This window comes from Dunckerocampus dactyliophorus, chromosome 16 (assembly GCF_027744805.1).
Source record: "Dunckerocampus dactyliophorus isolate RoL2022-P2 chromosome 16, RoL_Ddac_1.1, whole genome shotgun sequence".
NCBI classification, from domain to species: Eukaryota; Metazoa; Chordata; class Actinopteri; order Syngnathiformes; family Syngnathidae; genus Dunckerocampus; species Dunckerocampus dactyliophorus.
In genome coordinates this window covers 11,164,466-11,184,327 of record NC_072834.1, presented here as the reverse complement: position 1 = coordinate 11,184,327, position 19,862 = coordinate 11,164,466, and the positions used below count along the sequence as shown (strand labels likewise).

The 19,862-nt window shown below is 40.8% G+C and overlaps 2 protein-coding genes across 7 annotated transcripts; one reads left to right on the top strand and one right to left on the bottom strand.

The window, feature by feature from the left end:
* Positions 1–473: 473 nt before the first annotated feature.
* LOC129169394 (mannose-P-dolichol utilization defect 1 protein-like) lies at positions 474–7,245 on the top strand. Of its 4 annotated transcripts, XM_054755783.1 has the most exons (8): positions 474–610; positions 3,220–3,329; positions 3,479–3,544; positions 4,077–4,209; positions 4,899–4,984; positions 5,792–5,907; positions 5,986–6,096; positions 6,169–7,245. In XM_054755783.1, exons 2-8 carry the CDS (start codon positions 3,239–3,241, stop codon positions 6,283–6,285), a joined length of 720 nt encoding a protein of 239 aa, XP_054611758.1. In that variant the 5' UTR covers positions 474–610; positions 3,220–3,238; the 3' UTR covers positions 6,286–7,245. The 4 variants fall into 4 exon arrangements, with proteins under 4 accessions (XP_054611758.1, XP_054611760.1, XP_054611757.1 ...); XM_054755785.1 differs by lacking the exon at positions 3,220–3,329 and having other exon boundaries at positions 489–610; XM_054755782.1 differs by lacking the exon at positions 474–610 and having other exon boundaries at positions 2,487–3,329.
* Positions 7,246–8,643: 1,398 nt separating this feature from the next.
* On the bottom strand, positions 8,644–18,078 carry slc25a35 (solute carrier family 25 member 35). 3 transcript variants are annotated; one of them, XM_054756050.1, is made up of 6 exons: positions 17,976–18,078; positions 16,161–16,644; positions 16,030–16,089; positions 15,815–15,967; positions 13,671–13,805; positions 8,644–10,902 (listed from the first exon to the last, which is right to left on the bottom strand). In XM_054756050.1, exons 2-6 carry the CDS (start codon positions 16,530–16,532, stop codon positions 10,732–10,734), a joined length of 891 nt encoding a protein of 296 aa, XP_054612025.1. In that variant the 5' UTR covers positions 16,533–16,644; positions 17,976–18,078; the 3' UTR covers positions 8,644–10,731. The 3 variants fall into 3 exon arrangements, with proteins under 3 accessions (XP_054612025.1, XP_054612026.1, XP_054612024.1); XM_054756051.1 differs by lacking the exon at positions 17,976–18,078 and adding an exon at positions 17,382–17,494; XM_054756049.1 differs by lacking the exon at positions 17,976–18,078 and having other exon boundaries at positions 16,161–17,525.
* Between the last annotated feature and the right edge of the window lie 1,784 nt (positions 18,079–19,862).

Here is a 19,862-nt window from a genome sequence, read left to right as displayed (position 1 = left end):
AGTTTCTTCATTCCATACTTTAACTGCTGTACTTACAGGGGGAGCTTTTTTGAGAAGTTGTCTGTACGTTGGATAAAGGAATATAGAGATGTGGTCAGCCTTTCCAAAGTGGGGTCTTGGAACAGCCTTCAAAGCACCTTTCATGTTGCAGTAGACTTGGTCCAGGATGTTATTTTCCCTTGTGGGAAAGCTCACATACTGGTAATATTTGGGGAGGACAGTCCTGAGGTTACAGTGGTTGAAATCGCCAGATATAATGAATACAGCGTCTGGGTGTTTGGTCTCGTGTTTATCGATGATGTCATGCAGGAGGCCTAGTGCATTAGCAGTGTTAGCTCGTGGTGGGATGTAAACAGCAGTTAAATACACAGCGCTAAACTCACGAGGTAAATAAAAAGGTCTGCATTTCACCATCAGCAGCTCAATGTCCTGCGAGCAGTGCTTTTCCATCGTCTGTACGTCTGTGCACCACCGTTTGTTTACGTAAACACAGACGCCGCCACCTCTGTGTTTACCAGACGCTAAAGTCCGATCTCCCCGGTAAGCAGCAAATGATTCCAACTGGATCGCCGAGTCCGGTATATCCTCCGTCAGCCAGGTTTCTGTGAAGGTGAGGACACAGCATTCCCTGATCTCACGTTGAGCTGTAATCCTTGCTCGTAGTTCGTCCATCTTGTTTTCAAGAGAGCGGACGTTGGCTAGCAGCAAGCTTGGTAGCGGTGGCCTAGTCGCTCTAGCTTTTAGCCTAGCATGCGGGCCGGCTCGCTTGCCTCGTTTGCCTCAGGTGACATCTTATGGCCCGCTATTACATTGCATTGTAGACTCAGAACTCCAACTATGGATTCTTATCTGTCTGTCTACATGTTATGCAATGATGTCCGTTGTATTTAGCAGCTTAACCAACCAACATCATTTTTTGACATTTAAAAACTAAATGCATCCTCCCGTCTTCGCAATCGCTACATGAACAATAATAACAAGACAGCACGAGGCCCGATATGCATTATTCAGTTACAGATGGTGTAAAAGCTTAGCCTAGTTTAATGGCATAGAATGCTTATATAGCTGTGACAATGGAAAAGCAGTGGTATGTTTGGTCCATTGTGAGAAGTAATTAGATGACATACTTGTAGGATGTTGTGGAACTTTAAGTAATGGACAAAGGCATTTTGTTAGTCTGTCATTCCACCATGGGCATTGATGGGTAGACCGTGTTTTTAGCATGTACATTTGCACACAAAATTACTCTACTCACAAAAACAATCAAAAACATTTAAACAGCTCAATACACATTTTTAATTAGACATCTATTGAAAGTTTGGACATTTGGAATATAAATGTAATTTGCGACGGGGGTGGAATCATTTTGAGTGCAACGATAAGTACATGCAGTTAATATTTAATACACAGTAATGAAAAATGGTCTACAGGATGTTGTTGTGGTGAGCCATTTCCTTATTATGTCTGCCTGACTCCCATTTCCTGCCATTCAAACAGAGTCGTGGGTGTGCCTAAAATCTGACACTTCTGTTATAGGCCAGTTATGAATTCCGCCTGGTAACAAATGGTTACAAACATGTAGGACATGTTAAATGTGGGATGTAGCCTACATTATTGGTTGGCGATGCCATATACATTTACTATATGTAAAAATAGCTCAAAAGGTACTTATTTTTGTACCCTTGAGAAGTCATTTACATCTCCTCACACATCCCTCCCTAATGGCAAAAAATGTCAGTTTACTAAAAACCAAGACCACTACAATTGAATAGGACTACCAAGTCGGCATCCACTTCCTTAGTGTGCCTTACGCGGGCATGTCCTCGGCACACTGCTCAGCCATTAATTGCTCTACTAGACGGTCCAAAAGACCAGATTTGTCATTTTTCAAGTTCCCCAAAAACAAAGACAGGTACAGTACTGTGAAAAAAGTGTTTGCCCCCTAAACCAAATAACTGGTTGGGTCACCCTTTGCAGCAACAACTGCAATCTGCAATCAAGCGCGATAACTTGCAATGAGTCTCTTACAGCGCTGTGGAGGAATTTTGGCCCACTCATCTTTGCAGAATTGTTGTAATTCAGCCACATTGGAGGGTTTTCCAGCATGGACCACCTTTTTAAGGTCATGTCACAGCAACTCAATAGGATTCAGGTCAGGACTTTGACTTAGCCACTCAAAGTGTTCATCCTGTTTTTCTTCAGCCATTCAGAGGTAGACTTGCTGGTGTGTTTTGGATCATCGTCCTGCTGCAGAACCCGGGTTCGTTTCAACTTGAGGTCACTAACAGACCAGCCAGACATTCTCCTTCAGGAATTTTTAGTAGACAGCAGAACTCATGGTTCCATTTATCATAGCAAGTCTTCCAGGTCGTTTTGCAAAAAACAATTCAAACTAGATGTGATTTCTTGACGGGACTGTGGCTTTGAACAGTCTTCAATGAAGGTAAAAGTAACCTAAAATGTTGTCAGATTGGACTATAAGCTGAATATCGTGTTCAACATCTGCAAAAAAAATAAAATTTGCATTTATGAATGAAAAATTTGGCCAAAATTATCAATAGATTTATAATTTTAAAAGCCTTTTCTTCCTTTTTAGAGCTCTTGTACAATCAAAAAACAACATTTTCCCACATTAAAACAGAGTCCTTGAACCTATCATCAATAATAAATCTGCATTTGTTTGAATCTTGTTCCTTGGGGTCGTGACGTCACAGTCAAGATGGCGGCGATTCAAAAAAAACTCGCTGGGCTTTTCAAAATCACCACTTCATTTCACCCTATTTAATATTTGTTTATTTATCTATGACACCGGTATGACAACAAATGTTTGATGAGTGTGAATGGTTTGTCTATATGTGCCCTGCGATTGACTGGCGACCATTCCAGGGTGTACCCCGCCTCTCGCCCGAAGTCAGCTGAGATAGGCTCCAGCATACCCCCGCGACCCTAATGGGGAGAAGCGGTATAGAAAATAGATGGGTGAATACTTTAATTTTGAGGGGGTGGGGGGTTTTAAACTTTTTTGGTGTCATATGGGGGTTAGAACACGCGACTTTTACAAGGTGACAACACACTTTTACGTTTTTGTCAAATAGTTCACACATTAATTAGCCCTTCTGCGTTTAAAGTATCATTTGTCCAATTCATTGAGAGATGTACAAAGAAAGCCCCCCCCGCCATGTACATTTTGAGGGAACCTTTGGACCACTCCCCCTACAGTTGTGGAAGACTCGTCAGCATGACCTCGTCACCTGTGAAAGACTTTCTGGTCGCCCATTTAATGCCAGAGAAATGTTACGTGGAGTTTTTCATCAACTTCAGATTTCACGGTGAGGCTTCTTATTATCGAGTTATGTTTGACGTCGTGGTTGCTTCAAAAGTCACACACGTGTCTAGGAGGGCGAGAATGGTGCGTTCAAGTACAGTCTATGCAATAGCAAGTTGCACATTTATATTGTTTGTGTTCCTCTGTTTGCAGTACCCTGCTTGATGTTTGTCTTTAACAAAATCATCGGATTGTGGATCCTTTTGGACGTGTTTTTTGGTAAGACCGGATCTTTACTCTGGGGAGCTTCATGCCTTTTGGCGCTCAATACAATGATTAGCTCAGTGATTGAGTCTGTTGACAACACAGTGAGTTACTGATAAACGTCTTTATGCATTGCATGATGCTGACCAATGCAAACAACGCAGGGAGTGTGACAATATCAACAACACTGCACACACGCTCCCACGTGTTCTTACTATTACACAAAATTTGCATGCAATCATAATTTGGTATTGGTAGTATGCATTAATAATTTGGATAGTCCAAAATAGGCATCATGTTTTTAGTGCAAGTAATCTCAAGTATCGTCTCTCAGGCATATTCGTACATTCCCACATTAAAAACACAAGTGTAGTTGCACTACCTAGTGGAGAGGTTGGTAAATTACAGATACAAAACGCAATTACTGTTAATAAGTGATTCTTTAGCACTAATTATGTATTAATCTGTTAAAACAGCCAGTGTTGTTGTTCAGTACTAACAAAAGGGTTGCATGTTTGTTTAGTGTCTGCCTGTATTTCCCCCGCAGCACAACTCCTGCAGCTGTTAAAGATTCTATGGAGACGGAATGCAGACGGCTTGAGTCTGGCCTGCGTCCTGCTGCAACTGTACGCCTCGTCTGGACCTGTCCTGTTCGCCGTGGCCCACAACTTCCCCCTTTTGTATGTACATTTACACTAATATTAATTGTGATACAGTGCAGTTGTGCGCTACTACAAGCTGCAACCACAATAATAAACATATTGTTAAATGAATAGGTCCCGTGAGTGTACAAAACAGAGTATTATATTTGTAAAAGCAGGACTGCTGATACAGCTGTCATTGATTGGCATTGGGCTCTGCAGGAGAGCAGTGTATTAACAACACGACAAGATGTGTGCCATTATCGTACGCTAACTGGAGAATGCTCTCAAGCCGAGGCAGACTTGTGGCGTAAATTTTCAACAAAAACATGCTAACCGGGGTGGACGCTAACCAACATTCCACTGCATGGGGTTTCATGCCAGGGCTAGATAAGCAGCGATCGCTGATCACTGGTCTTATATAACTATTTTTATAACTATTTGGCCAATTTTGTTTTTTTTTAGTCATCACAACACAATATCAGTGAAATGTTTTTATTGTGTTATTGTACTGCTGCTCTTTCAAGCTTTTCATGCCTCTGTGGGCTGCAGACGTGTTTGCTTTTGCTGGTAATAGCTCCAAGCTATTACACAGTCCTGTGTGTAAATATGTAAATAAGTACAATTAAACCTTGTCACAAGCCTGCTCATGTTTAAAGGCTGCTGCTCTGACTTATTTTTCTGGATTACCTTTGCATTGTGTGCGCTTTTCTTCAACATGTCTGCAGTGCCTGGGGTGAGAGGCTTTTCTTAACGATCCAGACATCAGTGATTGTCTTCCTAATCCTGCATTATCGTGGAGACACTGTAAGAGGTTAGCATAAATACAAGAACATTGTACGTGTATATACTGGAAGATAAGGCCGGGATTTAACACCAAAGAAGGCGTCGGACATACAACATCGGTCATTGTTTATTCATTGTTCATTTTAGTAATCTTCTTCCATCAGTTTGGTTTTTAATGTTTTTGTTCCATGACAGAACATTCACAAAAAAAAACAAAATAATAATGGTGCTTAGTGTATGCAGAAGCAGTAAAGAGATGTCCATAAGTTAGCAAACAAAGGAGCGCCACCTTGTGGCAGTACTCACTCATTGCTAAATGATTTACAAAATGTCATGAAATGAGGGCACCTGGCCAAATTGGGGCCCAAAGCAGAATTTTCTTTGTTACAGAATGACTGTATCACAAACAGGGGCGCCACCAGGAATTCTCTGCCCCATGAAAAAAAAAAAAAAAAAATCACTATACTATTTGAGTAGAACAGGAATTTAGTTGGATGTATGTGTTGGAGTAATGCAAACACATGGGAAACAAATTGTTCAATAAGTTATTCTAGTAAAAAATACCTAATATAGTTTGACTGGGATCGAACCCCCGCCGTCTGCACCAGCACCTGTACTGTACCATTACGCCACCAGGGATTGACAGGTGATTCATTCTCTTATTGTGTCAATCATTGCCTGCAGCTGACTTAGAGCTCTATCCTTGACAGCAGCGATGTGCCCCCTTGTGCAACATGGGCCCCCCACCTGGATGGTGGAGCCGTCTGCATGCAGGGAGGGGCAGCCCTGCATTAAATCATCTCATCCTATTTTTTTTGTTTTGTTCATGTGACAGGAATTCTGTTTGTGTTGGCTTACGCTGCTTTGATCATCCTATTGGGATCATGTGCCCCTGCACAAGTCATCGCAGTGATGCACTCGTCAAGTTTGGCAGCACTAATTACGAGCAAGGTAATGACAATGAGGGGACATTTGGAGTGAATGTAAAATGTATGAGAAATAATGACTTCTAGGATTTGATGTTTCCAGGTTTTCCAGGCAAGAACTAACTATCGCAACGGCCACACAGGTCAGCTGTCGTCTCCGTCTGTGTTCCTGTCATGTGCAGCATCACTGGGCCTCATCTTTGTCTCCCTGCAGGTATGCACATATTATGTACGCGCATCAGCTATGGCTACCACTAACAAGGTGAATTTAACCTTCTTCTTGCAGGATACGGGAAACTCTCTTGCCACTGCTAGCTACGTCTTGTCAGCCTGCTTGAGCTGCATCTTGCTGGCTCAGGTCCTCTGCTGTGTAAGCAGCACGGCTGAAAAGAAGACGGCGTAAATGTGGAGGACAGAGAAAGCTGGAGAGCAACAAATACAGAATGACGTCTAGTGCTATTCCAAATAAGAACACATTTCAGTGGAGGTTCACTTATGTTAGGTATGTATGTAGTCTCTCATATTTTAGTACTAAACTTTTTTTTTTTTTTTTTTCATTGTCAAATGTGTCACCAGCCTAAAAGTAAACCTTTTCTAGGATTTATTTTTTGTCTTGGTCATTTTAGCAATACTTGTTTACATACCTTAGATCGGGGTGTCCAAACTTTTTCTTCCGAGGGCCACATAATGAAAATGAAAGGGCACAAGGGCCACTTAGTATGAACATCGGTCAGCTCTTTTTTTCCCCCCAATATGCTGTTGTTTTTTTCCAAATATTTAAACTTTCTTCTCAAATAATCGTCATAGTTGTAGTACGTATATAGTAGTTTGTCGAGTAAACGTTATGGTAAACTTGAACTTTACTAAACTAGCAAATACAGTAAACTAAAAGTAAACTTCTAGGGTTTGTTTTTGTCTTGGTCGCTTTATCAAGTAGTCCCCAAACCCCGGGCCGTGGGTCATTTGGTACCGGGCCGCACAGAAAGAAAAAATAATTTCCATTATTTCTTTTTTTTTCAGGTTTTATTTTGAAAAGTGGCTGGATTCTCTGTTACATCCGTCTCACTTGACGCATGTCCATTGTGCGTGTGCTAACTTTCTCTCATGCCGCACAGAAAGACTACTACTGTATTTTTACCATTTTTCTTTCACCTCATATTTGGTCTCAAATGCTGATACTATGTGGGAATGCATAAAGGTAAGTTTTGATGACTTATTGAGTGCTAATGTGCACTTTTGTCTCAAGTTCATTCATGCTAGCACACTGCCTTTTACCACACACGTCAAACAGAGATGTAATCATCTCTCTGGAAAAACTTGACTGGAACTCGAACTGGTGGATGGTGGGTCGGCATTCATTTTGTGCTTTTAATTTGATCTTATTCATGTCTTAGTTTTACACAATACATAATAAATAAGATAAATTAGATCGCTATAATGTACGACGACCCCCCCCCCCCCCCTCCAGCCGCGGGACATTTGTGGGAACACAAGCCGATCCGTGAGTCAAAAAAGGTTGGGGACCGCTGGTTTAAGCAGTACTTGTTTACATGTGGATCATTGCATTATGGATTCGTGTGTATGATTTACTGTACAGTTATCCTGAGCATTCATTTAGCATTTATTTTATAGTACAGTATGTGCAAATGGTACATCATAGTCTCGTAATATGACTTTATTACTGTAATCTAACTTTTTTCCCCAACCTAAGTTTCCAAAAATTACATAAATGTTTTGTTTCTTATTTTACGACTTAAAAAAAAGTTATTCAATATTTGAACTCTATGTTACTAAAATTATTGTTCTTTATTCTTGTAAAATTGCTTTAAAAAAAACTGTTAAAATATGACTCTCGTAAAATTACAGCGTTTTTTTCCCCATGTAAAAAAAAAAAAATTGTCCGACTATTTAAACTTTCTTCTTGTGAATGTTCTTCTCGTAATTATGACTTTATTCCAATATTTGATGGCTTTAACATAACTTTTTCTGCAACTGAATTTTTCCCAAAATTACAACTTCAGTCATTGTTTTGTTTTTCACAATATTATGACTTTTAAAAAATGTCTTTAATATTTCAACTTTATGCCACTAAAACATTATTTTTCCTCTTAATATTAGTAATTCCACCTCTTGCCCAAAGTCCAGCATACCCCCGCGACCCTAGTGGAAAAAGGATGGATGATTATTACGTTATTCTTGTAAGTTCTCAATGTTTTGACTTAAATTTACGGCTGGTTTTCCATTCTTGCCGTTGTTTGTCTTTTTTTTTTGAATTAAAAGCACAAAATGAATGCCGACCCACCATCCACCAGTTCCAGCCAAGTGAGATGATTACATCTCTGTTTGACGTGTGTGGTAAAAGGCAGTGTGCTAGCATGAATTAACTTGAGACAAATGTGCACATTAGCACTCAATAAGTCATCAAAACTTACCTTTATGCATTCCCACATAGTATCAGCATTTGAGACCAAATATGAGGTGAAAGAAAAATGGTAAAAATACAGTAGTAGTCTATCTGTGCGGCATGAGATAAAGTTAGCACACGCACAATGGACATGCATCAAGTGAGACGGATGTAACAGAGAGAATCCGGCCACTTTTCAAAATAAAACACACACAAAAAAATGAAATAATGGAAATGTTTTCTTTCTCTGTGGCCCGGTACCAAATGACCCACGGCCCGGTATGTATTTTCGCAATCAATAAAAAAAATTCTGAGGAGCCATTTGGGAGCTGAAAGAGTTGGCACTTTTTAGGGACTCCCTTAAAAGAGCAAACATTCCGATCATGAGAATATCTGAAAGCGGAACGGTTCTCTAAGTATTGTCGCACTGTCACAAGTGTTACATGAGGACGTCGTTGTGCGTTTAAGGTGCTCCTCCACAAACGCAAATTGTACAACTTAATCAAGTTAATGGGAGAAAATTGATGAAGAAAATGGTGCTGAATACAATGCCCATTACTGTGACCACGATGGGGTTCCTTATTCATTTCTGAATGCATTCAAACTTATTTTCACTTCTGCAATGTCAGAAACCCGTGTAGAAATTCACCCATGAGTCACACTATCAGGTGCTCTTGTGGGATGATGCCTGAAACTGTCATTTGACCTTTCTTGTGAGTGAGAGAAAGCACAACAGTCTTATGATTGCACTCATTAGTAGGACAAATAATCAAGCAAATGCACGATGTAAGTGTATTTTGTCATAAAATGATTTATTTGTGTTTTTTGTACACAAACAATAATTCCCGTCATCTGGTGGAGTAGTCTGCATTACATTCAGTGGACATGTTACATGACTACATAGTAACATGGTTAACACGGCTACACTAGCTGCTACACTAGCCGCATGGAACAAACATTCAAGCATTAATATGGAGTTACTTACAGTCTTTCTTCAATGGCTCGTGTTACAATGTAAAGTAACAACGACAGAAATGGTTTAAATAAAAAACAAGAAAACCTTTTCTGAATAGCCTTACAAGCAAATGCTTTAATGTAAGTCACCAAATCCGTTGCAAGGTTTGGTAGTTATTTAGAAAAGCTCAATAACAATGTCGAAAAGATTCAAAATTGATCCAAATGGCACAATATTTTACACAGATTAGCTGTCACAAATCCTTTAAATTCATCAGGAAATTCCTGATCTTTGAATTGAAATGTATCCATAATGCATAGAAGGTTGTGTATAAATATTCATGTGAAATACATATATAATACAGAGTCAACAAACGGCAAGGTGCAAGCACATCAAAAATGTCCTTTCCATGTTCGCTACTGCCATAAATACATATAGCAAAATGAAATTGAAAATACACATACAAAACTAGGAAAATGTTTTCTTCTGTTGTGAAAATAGGGAACTAAAAATGTTCATCAAATCTCCAAAAACATGATCATTTCATTGCTTCATGAGAGCAGATGCGCATGTCATGGTACAGTAAGTGGAGAACTACAACCACCAAATTATGGTCGATTGAAAATCAACAGACCCTAATTTTTCCATCCATCCATTAAATAATTCAATCAATTGGAACTGCTACACAAGAGGGGAGTTTATGCGTTCCGAAACACAAATAAATAACGGACATTCCTCTCCCATATGGGTATCCATCATTTACATATGATGAATACCATATTCATATGGTGTAAATATATATAAGGCAATTTTATATATATATATATATATATGTTAGTGCACTAATCAATCAGTGTAGCTCAATCACCACTTGCAGCTGGTTAACATAAACAAAATCTATGGAGTGTTTTTTTTTTTTTTACTTTGGCAAAGTTGGTCAGTTTGCCACTTTAGTCCGTATTATACAATTATTGCAGGCACGAGAGGGTGTGGTCCCCGAGAAGCGATCACCAGATACCATCGGGATGGCTATGATACAAAATCAGCTCTATTTTTTCCTCTTACTTCAATAGGACTTGATAAGTTTGCATGGAATGAACAATGGTTAGAGGTAGCACGCCACTTATGCGGCCATCTATTGCATTTTAACAGCCATAAGCCACATTTCATGCAGAGAGGTGTTACATTTGAGGTTACTACTCAAGCGTAAATACGCTAGTTATACTTTCAATATCTATTAAACGACTAGTTTCCACGCAGGTTTCCGTCCTACATTGGGACATTCTGTGTCACCAAGTGCGGTGTTGGACATTTTCACTCCCCTTTCCTTTTGAAGTCCACTAATGTGTTTTCTTTCTTCAATACACTCCTTGGTAAATGAGGAAGAAAAGCCTTCCCTGGTTTTTGTTTAACTTCATATGATACACTCAATTTAACCTGTGCGCTCACAGCTTCATGAATGACCATCTCAGACTTCCTGGTGCCTGGTGTTATCTGAACTGCTGGTACAATTTGCGTAGTTCATCCCAAAAGAACAAAGAGAGAATGGTGTGAGGCCCTATCCGGAAATAAGAGGCTCCCAAACCTTTATAGAGGCCCATTAGCCCTTCCTTTTTCAGCGTCTTAGAAAAGCAGTCGGTAAATCCTTTATAAAGCTGCCCCTAAAAGATAAGAAGGACACATTTAGTCTGGATGTGCTGTATTTACCATGTTTCAATCATGTTAAATGTGGACACATATGGACAAAAGGCAAGATGCATGCTTTACATTGTTTTAAAGAAAAACAGATTGGGGAAGGCCGTCTTCTGTTCCCGCATCCCACTTAAGGCTCTGTCCCATACTGCCGTTCCATGATTCCATCTGCCTCTGTCCAAATATTTCCATCAGATGGTGTCATCCAGTGGAAAATTCTGATCTTTTAGCCGTTGTCGGTTGACAGGACATCATGAGTAATGTCCAAATAGGTCTCAGAAACGTCTTCTAAAGAATTAATGAATAACATCTTCACTCAGCCCAGCTTGTGGAACTTCGAACCCCAGTGAAACGTCTGCTTAAGTTTGAGTAATTAACAAAACCATCTGAATTCCGTTTATCAGCATCCAGTTAGCGACTTATAAGAGGCTAAGCAGAGGCGGCCCAACAATCGACATCAATTTAAATAACCACAGTTTGCAAGAAATATACTGTATAGGCTACATTTACATAATGCAATAAGGCGATATAAAACAACTACACTATAGACGACTATATGCAAAACTAAGTACAAAATGGTGACACTTATTTCTTATCATTAGTAGAAATACTAATTGGCCATTGCTTTACATTTGAGTCAATGTGAGTTTTTCCATTTTAAGAGTTACCGTCATTTCCGGTGTATTTATGTCTTAAATGCTTTTCTCTGGTTCTGCTATATTAGGTCATACAAAAGTAAACATGACTATATGGTGCTGTTTCCTGTCAAGAGGGCTCGAAAAATATGTTAAAAACCATATTCAGAAGGTCGTAGACAGGTTTTCTACCCCATAACAGCGAAAAAATTCCATTAACAAAGAAGGAATCCTGCTTAGCGGAAATTCACTTATCACGGCCGGGTCTGGTATCAATTAACCACGTTAAACGGAGCATTACTGTACTATTAATACTAGGGATGCGCCAATCGATCAGTATCGGCTGATTTCTGTGAAAAATCACGCATGTGCCTATAAATGCCTTTCAACGCCGATCACAATAGCCGATCACCCGTGGCTCGTACTACCGCAGCCTGCAGCGATCACCGCATGCATACAGTGGTGTCTTGGGTAGCGTCCTCCTCCCACTTTCCTTCACACTGTGCAGGCGTGCCAAAACAAAAACAAACATGTCTGCTGTGTGGAACCGCCAACTATCCCGAGGGGCACGTTATACAGCTTTAATTTAAAATGGTATTTAAGAACAAACACTTGTGAGTTTTGAAGGCTCACCGTGTGATCATCAGTCAAACGGCAGCTAACGCAGCCAAAACGGAGGACAACACTCACCCATGTGTGTGTGACAGTCATAAGGGCTAAGCAAATAACCCGGAAAATACGTGAATTCATCGGAAAAGATGACCAGCCACCGTCAGCGGTGGAAGACACCAGGTTCGCCGACTGCGCTCTCACTTGGAGACCACCTATGTGCTCCCTGGAAGCGCTGCTAGGGTTCCACCAGTGTACTCTTACTCTTTAAAGAAGTTGTCTTACCCTCTGTAGGTTTCCCGAGTGATATATTGTCTCTTGAAAAAGTAATGTTTTTGTCTAAATTAAGGTGATTGGCCAATGGCATGAGTGCAGACCACCCTTGTTTCTTCAGTTTCCTGTTCATTTTAATGCCTGATACAACTAAAGGTACCTTTGTTTGGACAAATAGAACAATGACAACAAAAATAGCTCATCAGAGTTAACTGTTTTGGCAGTACAATGCTGTCGCTGTTCATGTCAGAACTGAGGGCATTTTGGTTATCATCAAGAAAACCATGGAAGTTGCCAGTCGCAGTCTGACAGTCTTAAGTGAGGCATTCTTGGAAGAGTTTGGCGTGGGATAACTCTATCAAACAACAGGCCCTCTTTCAGGCCCAACAACAGTGACCTCTGACCTCATACGTGTGCATGAATGGACAAAAATCTCAATTCCAAGAAAATTGTTGTGCTGTTGTGTCCCAATACTTTTGCAGTAAACACTTTCCACCCTTAAATTTCCCTTTGTTGTCCATTGAAAAGACAGCAGCTAGACTGTGTACAATTAAGTAAATACTCGCTTGTACTTGTGAGTTCTGGCGGCAAGTTGCCAGCATACATGGAGAACCTGGCTTCTAATTAACCACAGTTAATAATGTCCCCTTTAAGCCTGTAGTCACTGGCAACACCAGTGTGTGTACATACAGTACAAACCACTGAAGGTAGCAAACATGCTATGAGCAGCTCCACTCATGAACACATGCATTTCACGTGGTCCATCATGTGAGACATCAGCATATTGCCCAATACTTCATCATACAGTAGAAACTCCAAAGTCAAACCTTCCAAAAATGGTACAATTGGGAGTTGAAGGAATATTTTCTGGCAGAATTATCTCAAAAGTCAAACAAAACTTGAGCATCTGAAGGATTACTTCCACATTAATCCCACTTGTTTTGTATTTTTATGTTTTTTTTCTTTGTGATTTCGCCACAGATAGGTAGCGGTGCCAAAAGTGTGATACGTTTGATGATAACCATTGATTGGAAATGGAACAAACAAAAAGGTTTTGTGATGGTGATAGTTTGGCTTTGGAACAGGTTGTTAGATTATTTCATATGGGGAAAATAGTTAGCATCAAATAAACCAGCATCCCAAAATAGATGATGTTCAACTTTGGAGGTTCCACTGTACTTCACAGAATAGACAGAAAGGCACGGGTCGGTTCATCTCACCTTGCCCTGGTGATCCACCGGCTGGTTGTAGAGCCGTGTGCTCACCACATCGAAAGGTGTCATCGCCAGCACCACCGCCACGCTGCTGATCATGCCGGCGCTCAGTGCCACCAACCAGCTGTCCTTTGGAAACACCTTAGGAAGCAGAAATACCACTAAATGCAGGAGAGACACACATGCACATGCACGCACACACACTTTATACATACTGTTTATACCTTCTGTTCCTGTTTGGCCAGAAAGTGTAAACTTGTGGCAGCAATATTTGTAGGAACTATTTGGCATGTGATCTAATGGTGTGTTTAATGGCAGTGACCTGTGATCAAAAGCAGTCGTTCTCAACTGGAGCTGTTTCCAGTGGGTCGCCAATCTTACCAAAAAAAAAATAAAAAATTGGGTAATGACCCGGTGCCCGTGATTGCACCTTGCATCTGTGCTACTTGCTTGCTACATCACTACGAGGTGTGAGCCACGTTTATGGGCGACTTAGCCAAGCTTGAGTGGGAGGGAAGGACACCGAGTGTGAGCTTAACATGCCGTCCATCAGGGTTGAATGGGGGAATTTCGCTCACAACGTGCACCCGCAGCTACGACTATGTAGCTATCGACAGCTATGACGTTTGGCGTTTCATGACCAGTTCGATACGGAGTTAATCAGAGAAAAAGTTAAAATTTGTACATTGAAATCTTTTTTTAATTGTACTTTTTGTTTATCTGAGGAGTTGAATTAGAGAAACTGGTTCAAGCTTGATTTTCTTAAAGCTCTTTCACCTCTCATTCAAGTCCAAGTCCAGTTGCTCTGATTCAGCTCCTCAGATGTACCATGTATTCAAAGCCTTTACACACACTTTTTCTTCAAATAATTGTTGAATTTGTCAATATTTGTGGAAGCAGGGAGAGGCCTGGCAATAATGGTTGCAAAACATCCGAAAGGTAGCGCCCTTAAGTTGGAATTTTCCGCAATTCGGGTCGCCGCTTGTCACTGAGGGGTGATGGTGGGTCTCGCAGCCAAACCAGTTGAGAACCACTGATCAAAAATATAGAAGTAATGATTCCCTGAGGTTAATTACATCACAAGCAGGGAGTGTCAGATGCAGATCTGAGCAGTTTTACCATCTTTATGAGGGGAATGAAAAAATGGGAAGTGGTCTAATCCAGGGGTCTCCAATTCCTAGGCCGTGGGCGGGACCAAAGCATGAAGCTTTCAGGTGCAATGATTTAAAAAAAAAATAGACATTTGTAAATAACTACATTGAATTTTATGTCAATGCATATACATTTTGGAAATATGGGCTATTATTATATTTAAAAAATAATATACAGTTATAAATCCCATAGCTTTTGCATGTATGTTGTTTGTTGCAAGCAGCGACCCGTCCCACTTTGTTCAACGGTTGTTGAATGTATCATTGTGCGTGTGCTAACTTTCTCCTACGCTGCACAGATAGACTACTATACTGTATTTTTACCATTTTTCTTTCACCTCATATTTGGTTTCAAATGCTGATACTCTGTGGGAATGCTTAAAGGTAAGTTTCGATGATGTTATTGAGTGCTAATTTGCAAATTTGTTGGTGCGCAACCTCAAATTAATTCATTCTAGCACACTGCCTTTTACCACGCAGATCAAAAGACGACGTAATAATGTTCTCTCTGAAAAACAAACTCCAGGCTCGTGCTGGTGGATGGTGGGTCTGTATTCATTTTGTGCTTTTAGTTTGATGTTGTTACTGTCTTAGTTTTACACAATACATAATAAATAAGACACATTAGAGCACTCACCAGTGAAGGTATTTTGGGTGCATTTTTTTTTTAAGCAGCAGTTAAAATTACGCCCTGGAAACTCTGGGACTGCAGTTATGCAAGCTCCATGGATTGACCCAGGAGGGTGCCACTGAAAGGTGTCAGATTACTTTTCCAGTTTTGCTTGTAGCTCTTTCAGTTTCACAATAACCACTCCCAGTGAACAAACCACTGTTGACTGTAAATGATCACGGCTCAAGCCTATAACAGTCCTAAAAATAGTCAGCACATCTTGTCATTTAAGATGCCATAACTAGCTTAAGATCTTGCGTTGACAAAGAAATAGGTTTCCTGCCTGGACAGGGTATTGACAAATGGCAGAAAACAGTCAACATTCCAACCTGAAGATCAACCACCAGCTCCTTGGCAGAAGAGAAGGTTGATAGTTGAGAAGCTGAGCCCACGCTGACCCTTGGTATGGCGGCACTGGCGCCCCTCCACAGTCCCATTAATCCGTGCTTCTTGTAGATGACCGCCAGAGCATGTGTCATCCCCTGTGTAGAAAGAGAAACACATTAGTAAACTTATTGATAATCCTAAGAGGTTTCATTGTTACCTGGTGTTTATACTGATGTCCAACAGCAATGGTGGACTGACTCTGCAGATGGGTCTTTACCTGTCATTCAGACCACACACTTATCAATTAAAGAAGAATAATAATCGAGTCAGGTGACCAATCCTACGGACCAAATAGACGGGGCTGCCCATCACAGCTCCCACCACTCCTGCCGCGGCTCCAGCTATGGTGGTCTTCACCGCACTGACCCTTCCATCCGTGTGGATGTAGCCAGAGGACTCAATGATGGCGTACGAGCCGAGGCGGACTCCATTCATAAAAAACTGATACACCAATCCAGGCACCAAACCTTTCTGTAAACCGGTCAGGCCGTCCACTTTACCGATGGTGTAGAAAGCGTGGAAGACATTCCGGTAGTAAACCTGGTAGGTGCCCCGACTCTTGAGCTCTCCCTGCAGTTGCATGCGCGTCTTGACCACCTCCAGCGGGTTGGTCAACAGACACGCTCCGCACGCCGCCACGCCGCTCAACAGGAAGTCCATCTTGAGGTACTGTACCAGCGTGGGTGGCCGATGAAGCTGCTGGAACCCCTTCTACTTGTAGTAGACAGGGCCGCTCTTCACAGCAGGTGACAGCGTGCTCTCCTCGCCTTCACTGCGAGGAAGAAAACTGCTCAATTCACGCGCAAGCGCACCAAGGGGCATAGCCCGTTGTGTGATAGCTTCAGGGACTCTTCGGCCAGTCGTAACTCTGACAGTCGAATAGTCTCTATGTTCTCAGAGAGGAAATAATTAAATCTACTGTACGCTGATAAACACACTAAAGTTTACTATTTATCACCTTCTCTCGATCTACCGTTTACTAAGATATAAATGGCCTGTTTGCTCATGCGTACAGTACATTCTTTTTAATGTGGTTGTAGTTGTGTGGAACTGCTCTGCGTCTTACATTTTCGTCTCATTTTATTTTTTTATGAAACTAAATCAGTTAACCAAAGCATTACATACACCTCTTGATATGCCGCAGTGAAATCTACAATCTACAAAAATGTAGATGCTGTATTTCTACATCTAAAAATAATAAATACGACACATTCAGACTGATTAATAATATTTTGGACAATTGAGAAAACATCTAGTGAAAGTTGCTCAAATGAATTCACGAATGTATATAGCGTCCCGTTTCTCCTTCTTCGTTTATTGGCGGCGTACAAGCATATCTTAGAGGTGTATGCCGCCACCTACTGTATTATGTAATATCATGCCTCTTTGCGGTGTTACGGTCTACAAATTAAACCAGTTTTGAACATGGATAAATAAATAAATAAAGCCCCCATACCCGCCTCTGATTCTCTGCCCATCTTAAAACAGCTCCTATACTCCATTCCCTACCTGCTTCCACAATCTTCGCCTTTAATCTTAATCTCTCTAACCTGTACTGCTGACACTGGAATATGACATGTTCCATCGACTCTACCACTTGCCATATCTCACACGCGTCAGCATCATCCGTTGTGTAATGAGAACCGTCGTTGAAAACAGCTTCTCTAAACTGTGACTGGAAGGGCGTCATGACGTCATCGCGCTAGTCAGACGCGCATCCTCTCAGCCAATGAAAACAGTGTGCGGTTACAGGTTTTTACTGAAGGGGGCGAGATACTGCAATATGTCAGGACGACTCCTCCCTTCGCCTGTCTTTCATTCCTTTATAGCAGTGGTCCCCAACCTTTTTTTTGGGGGGGAGGGGTCGTCGTACATTATAGCGATCTAATATATCTTATTTATTATGTATTGTGTAAAACTAAGACATGAATAACATAAAATTAAAAGCACAAAATGAATGCCGACCCACCATCCACCAGTTCCAGCCAAGTTTTTCCAGAAAGATTATTACATCTCTGTTTGACGTGTGTGATAAAAGACGCTAGCATGAATTAACTTGAGACAAATGTGCACATTAGCACTCAATAAGTCATCAAAACTTACCTTTATGCATTCCCACAGAGTATCAGCATTTGACACCAAATATGAGGTGAAAGAAAAATAGTAAAAATACAGTAGTAGTCCATCTGTGCGGTATGAGATAAAGTTAGCACACGCACAATGGACATGCGTCAAGTGAGACGGATGTAACAGAGAGAATGCGGCCACTTTTCAAAATAAAACATGAAAAAAAAAGAAATAATGGAAATTATTTTTTCTTTCTGTGCCCGGTACCAGGCCGCAGCCCGGGTGTTGGGGACCGCTGCTTAATCATCGCCACTGTCTCTCATTCCTTGATGGCAGCTCTTTAAAAGGCTGCTCCGATGTGAAACGAGGGTCATATATATATATATATATATATATATATATATATATATATATATATATATATATATATATATATATATATATATATATATATATATATATATATATATATGACCCTCGTTTCATATATATATATATATATATACACACACATACACACACTCTTAAGACCAGTTGAAAAATTGCTAGAATTTGCATTTTGCACATTTGGATCTTAATGAGGTTTTAAGTAGAGCTACAATATGCAAAAACAAGAAGGGGAGTGAAAAAATTGGAGCTTGTAATTTAAACAAAAAAAAAAAAAACAAATAAGTTGTTTATCAGCTGATCAAAAGTTTAAGACCACAGGCTATAAAAGCCAAAATCTGCTCAAAATGTTCATTTTCTGTCAGGCATTCACACTGTCATGGCCTCCTGATGGCTAAAGCTAAGAAGCTTTCTCTTTGTGAACGTGGTCGGATTGTCGAGCTGCATAAGCAAGGCCTCTCGCAGCGTGCCATTGCTGCTGAGGTTGGAAGCAGTAAGAAAATCATTCTAAGTTTTTTTGAAAGATCCTGAGGATTATGGAACAAAAAAGTCAAGTAGTAGACCCAAAAAAATCACACCTGCGCTGAGCCGGAGGATCCGATTGGCTGTCCATGAAGACACAGGGCGGTCTTCGACCCAAATTAAGGCCCTTACTGGTGCCGACTGCAGTGCAATAATCGTCAGACGGCATCTGCGTGAAAAGGGTTTAAAAAACAAAAAACTAATTCAAAGACCTCATCTCTGTCAACACCACAAAACTGCCCGTTTAGACTTTTCCAGGGAGCATCAAACATGGGACATTGAAGGGTGGAAAAAACTTTTATTCTCTGATGAGAAAAAATGCAACCTTGACGGTCCAGATGGCTTCCAACGTTACTGGCATGACAAGGAGATCCCACCTGAGATGTTTTCCACCCGGTACAGTGGAGGGGGTCCATCATGATCCGGGGTGCTTTTTCATTAAGTGGAATACTGGCGCTTCAGGTGGTGCGGGGTCGTCAAACGGTGGCTGCTTACGTGCAGATGTTGCAGCGGGCATCCCTCATGACTGAGGGCCCTCGTCTGTGTGGTAGCAGCTGGGTTTTTCAACAGGACAACGCTGCAGTTCACAATGCTCGCTTGACCAAGGACTTCTTCAGGGAGAACAACATCACTCTTTTGGACCATCCTGCATGTTCCCCTGATTTAAATCCCATAGAGAACATTTGGGGATGGATGGCAAGGGAAGTTTATAAAAATGGCCATCAGTTCCAGACAGTTGATGCCCTTGGTGAAGCCATCTTCACCACTTGGAGCAATGTTCCCACTAGCCTCCTGGAAACACTCGCATCAAGCATGCCCAAAGCAATTTTTGAAGTGATTAACAAGAACGGTGGAGCTACTCATTACTGAGTCCTGCTGAGAACATTTTCTGTTCTGGTTTGGAGAGTTTTTTGTTATTTTTTGAACGATGGTCTTAAACTTTTGATCAGCTGATAAACAACCTATTTGTTTTTTGTTTTTTTTTTATATTCCAATCTCCGAATTTTTTTTGTC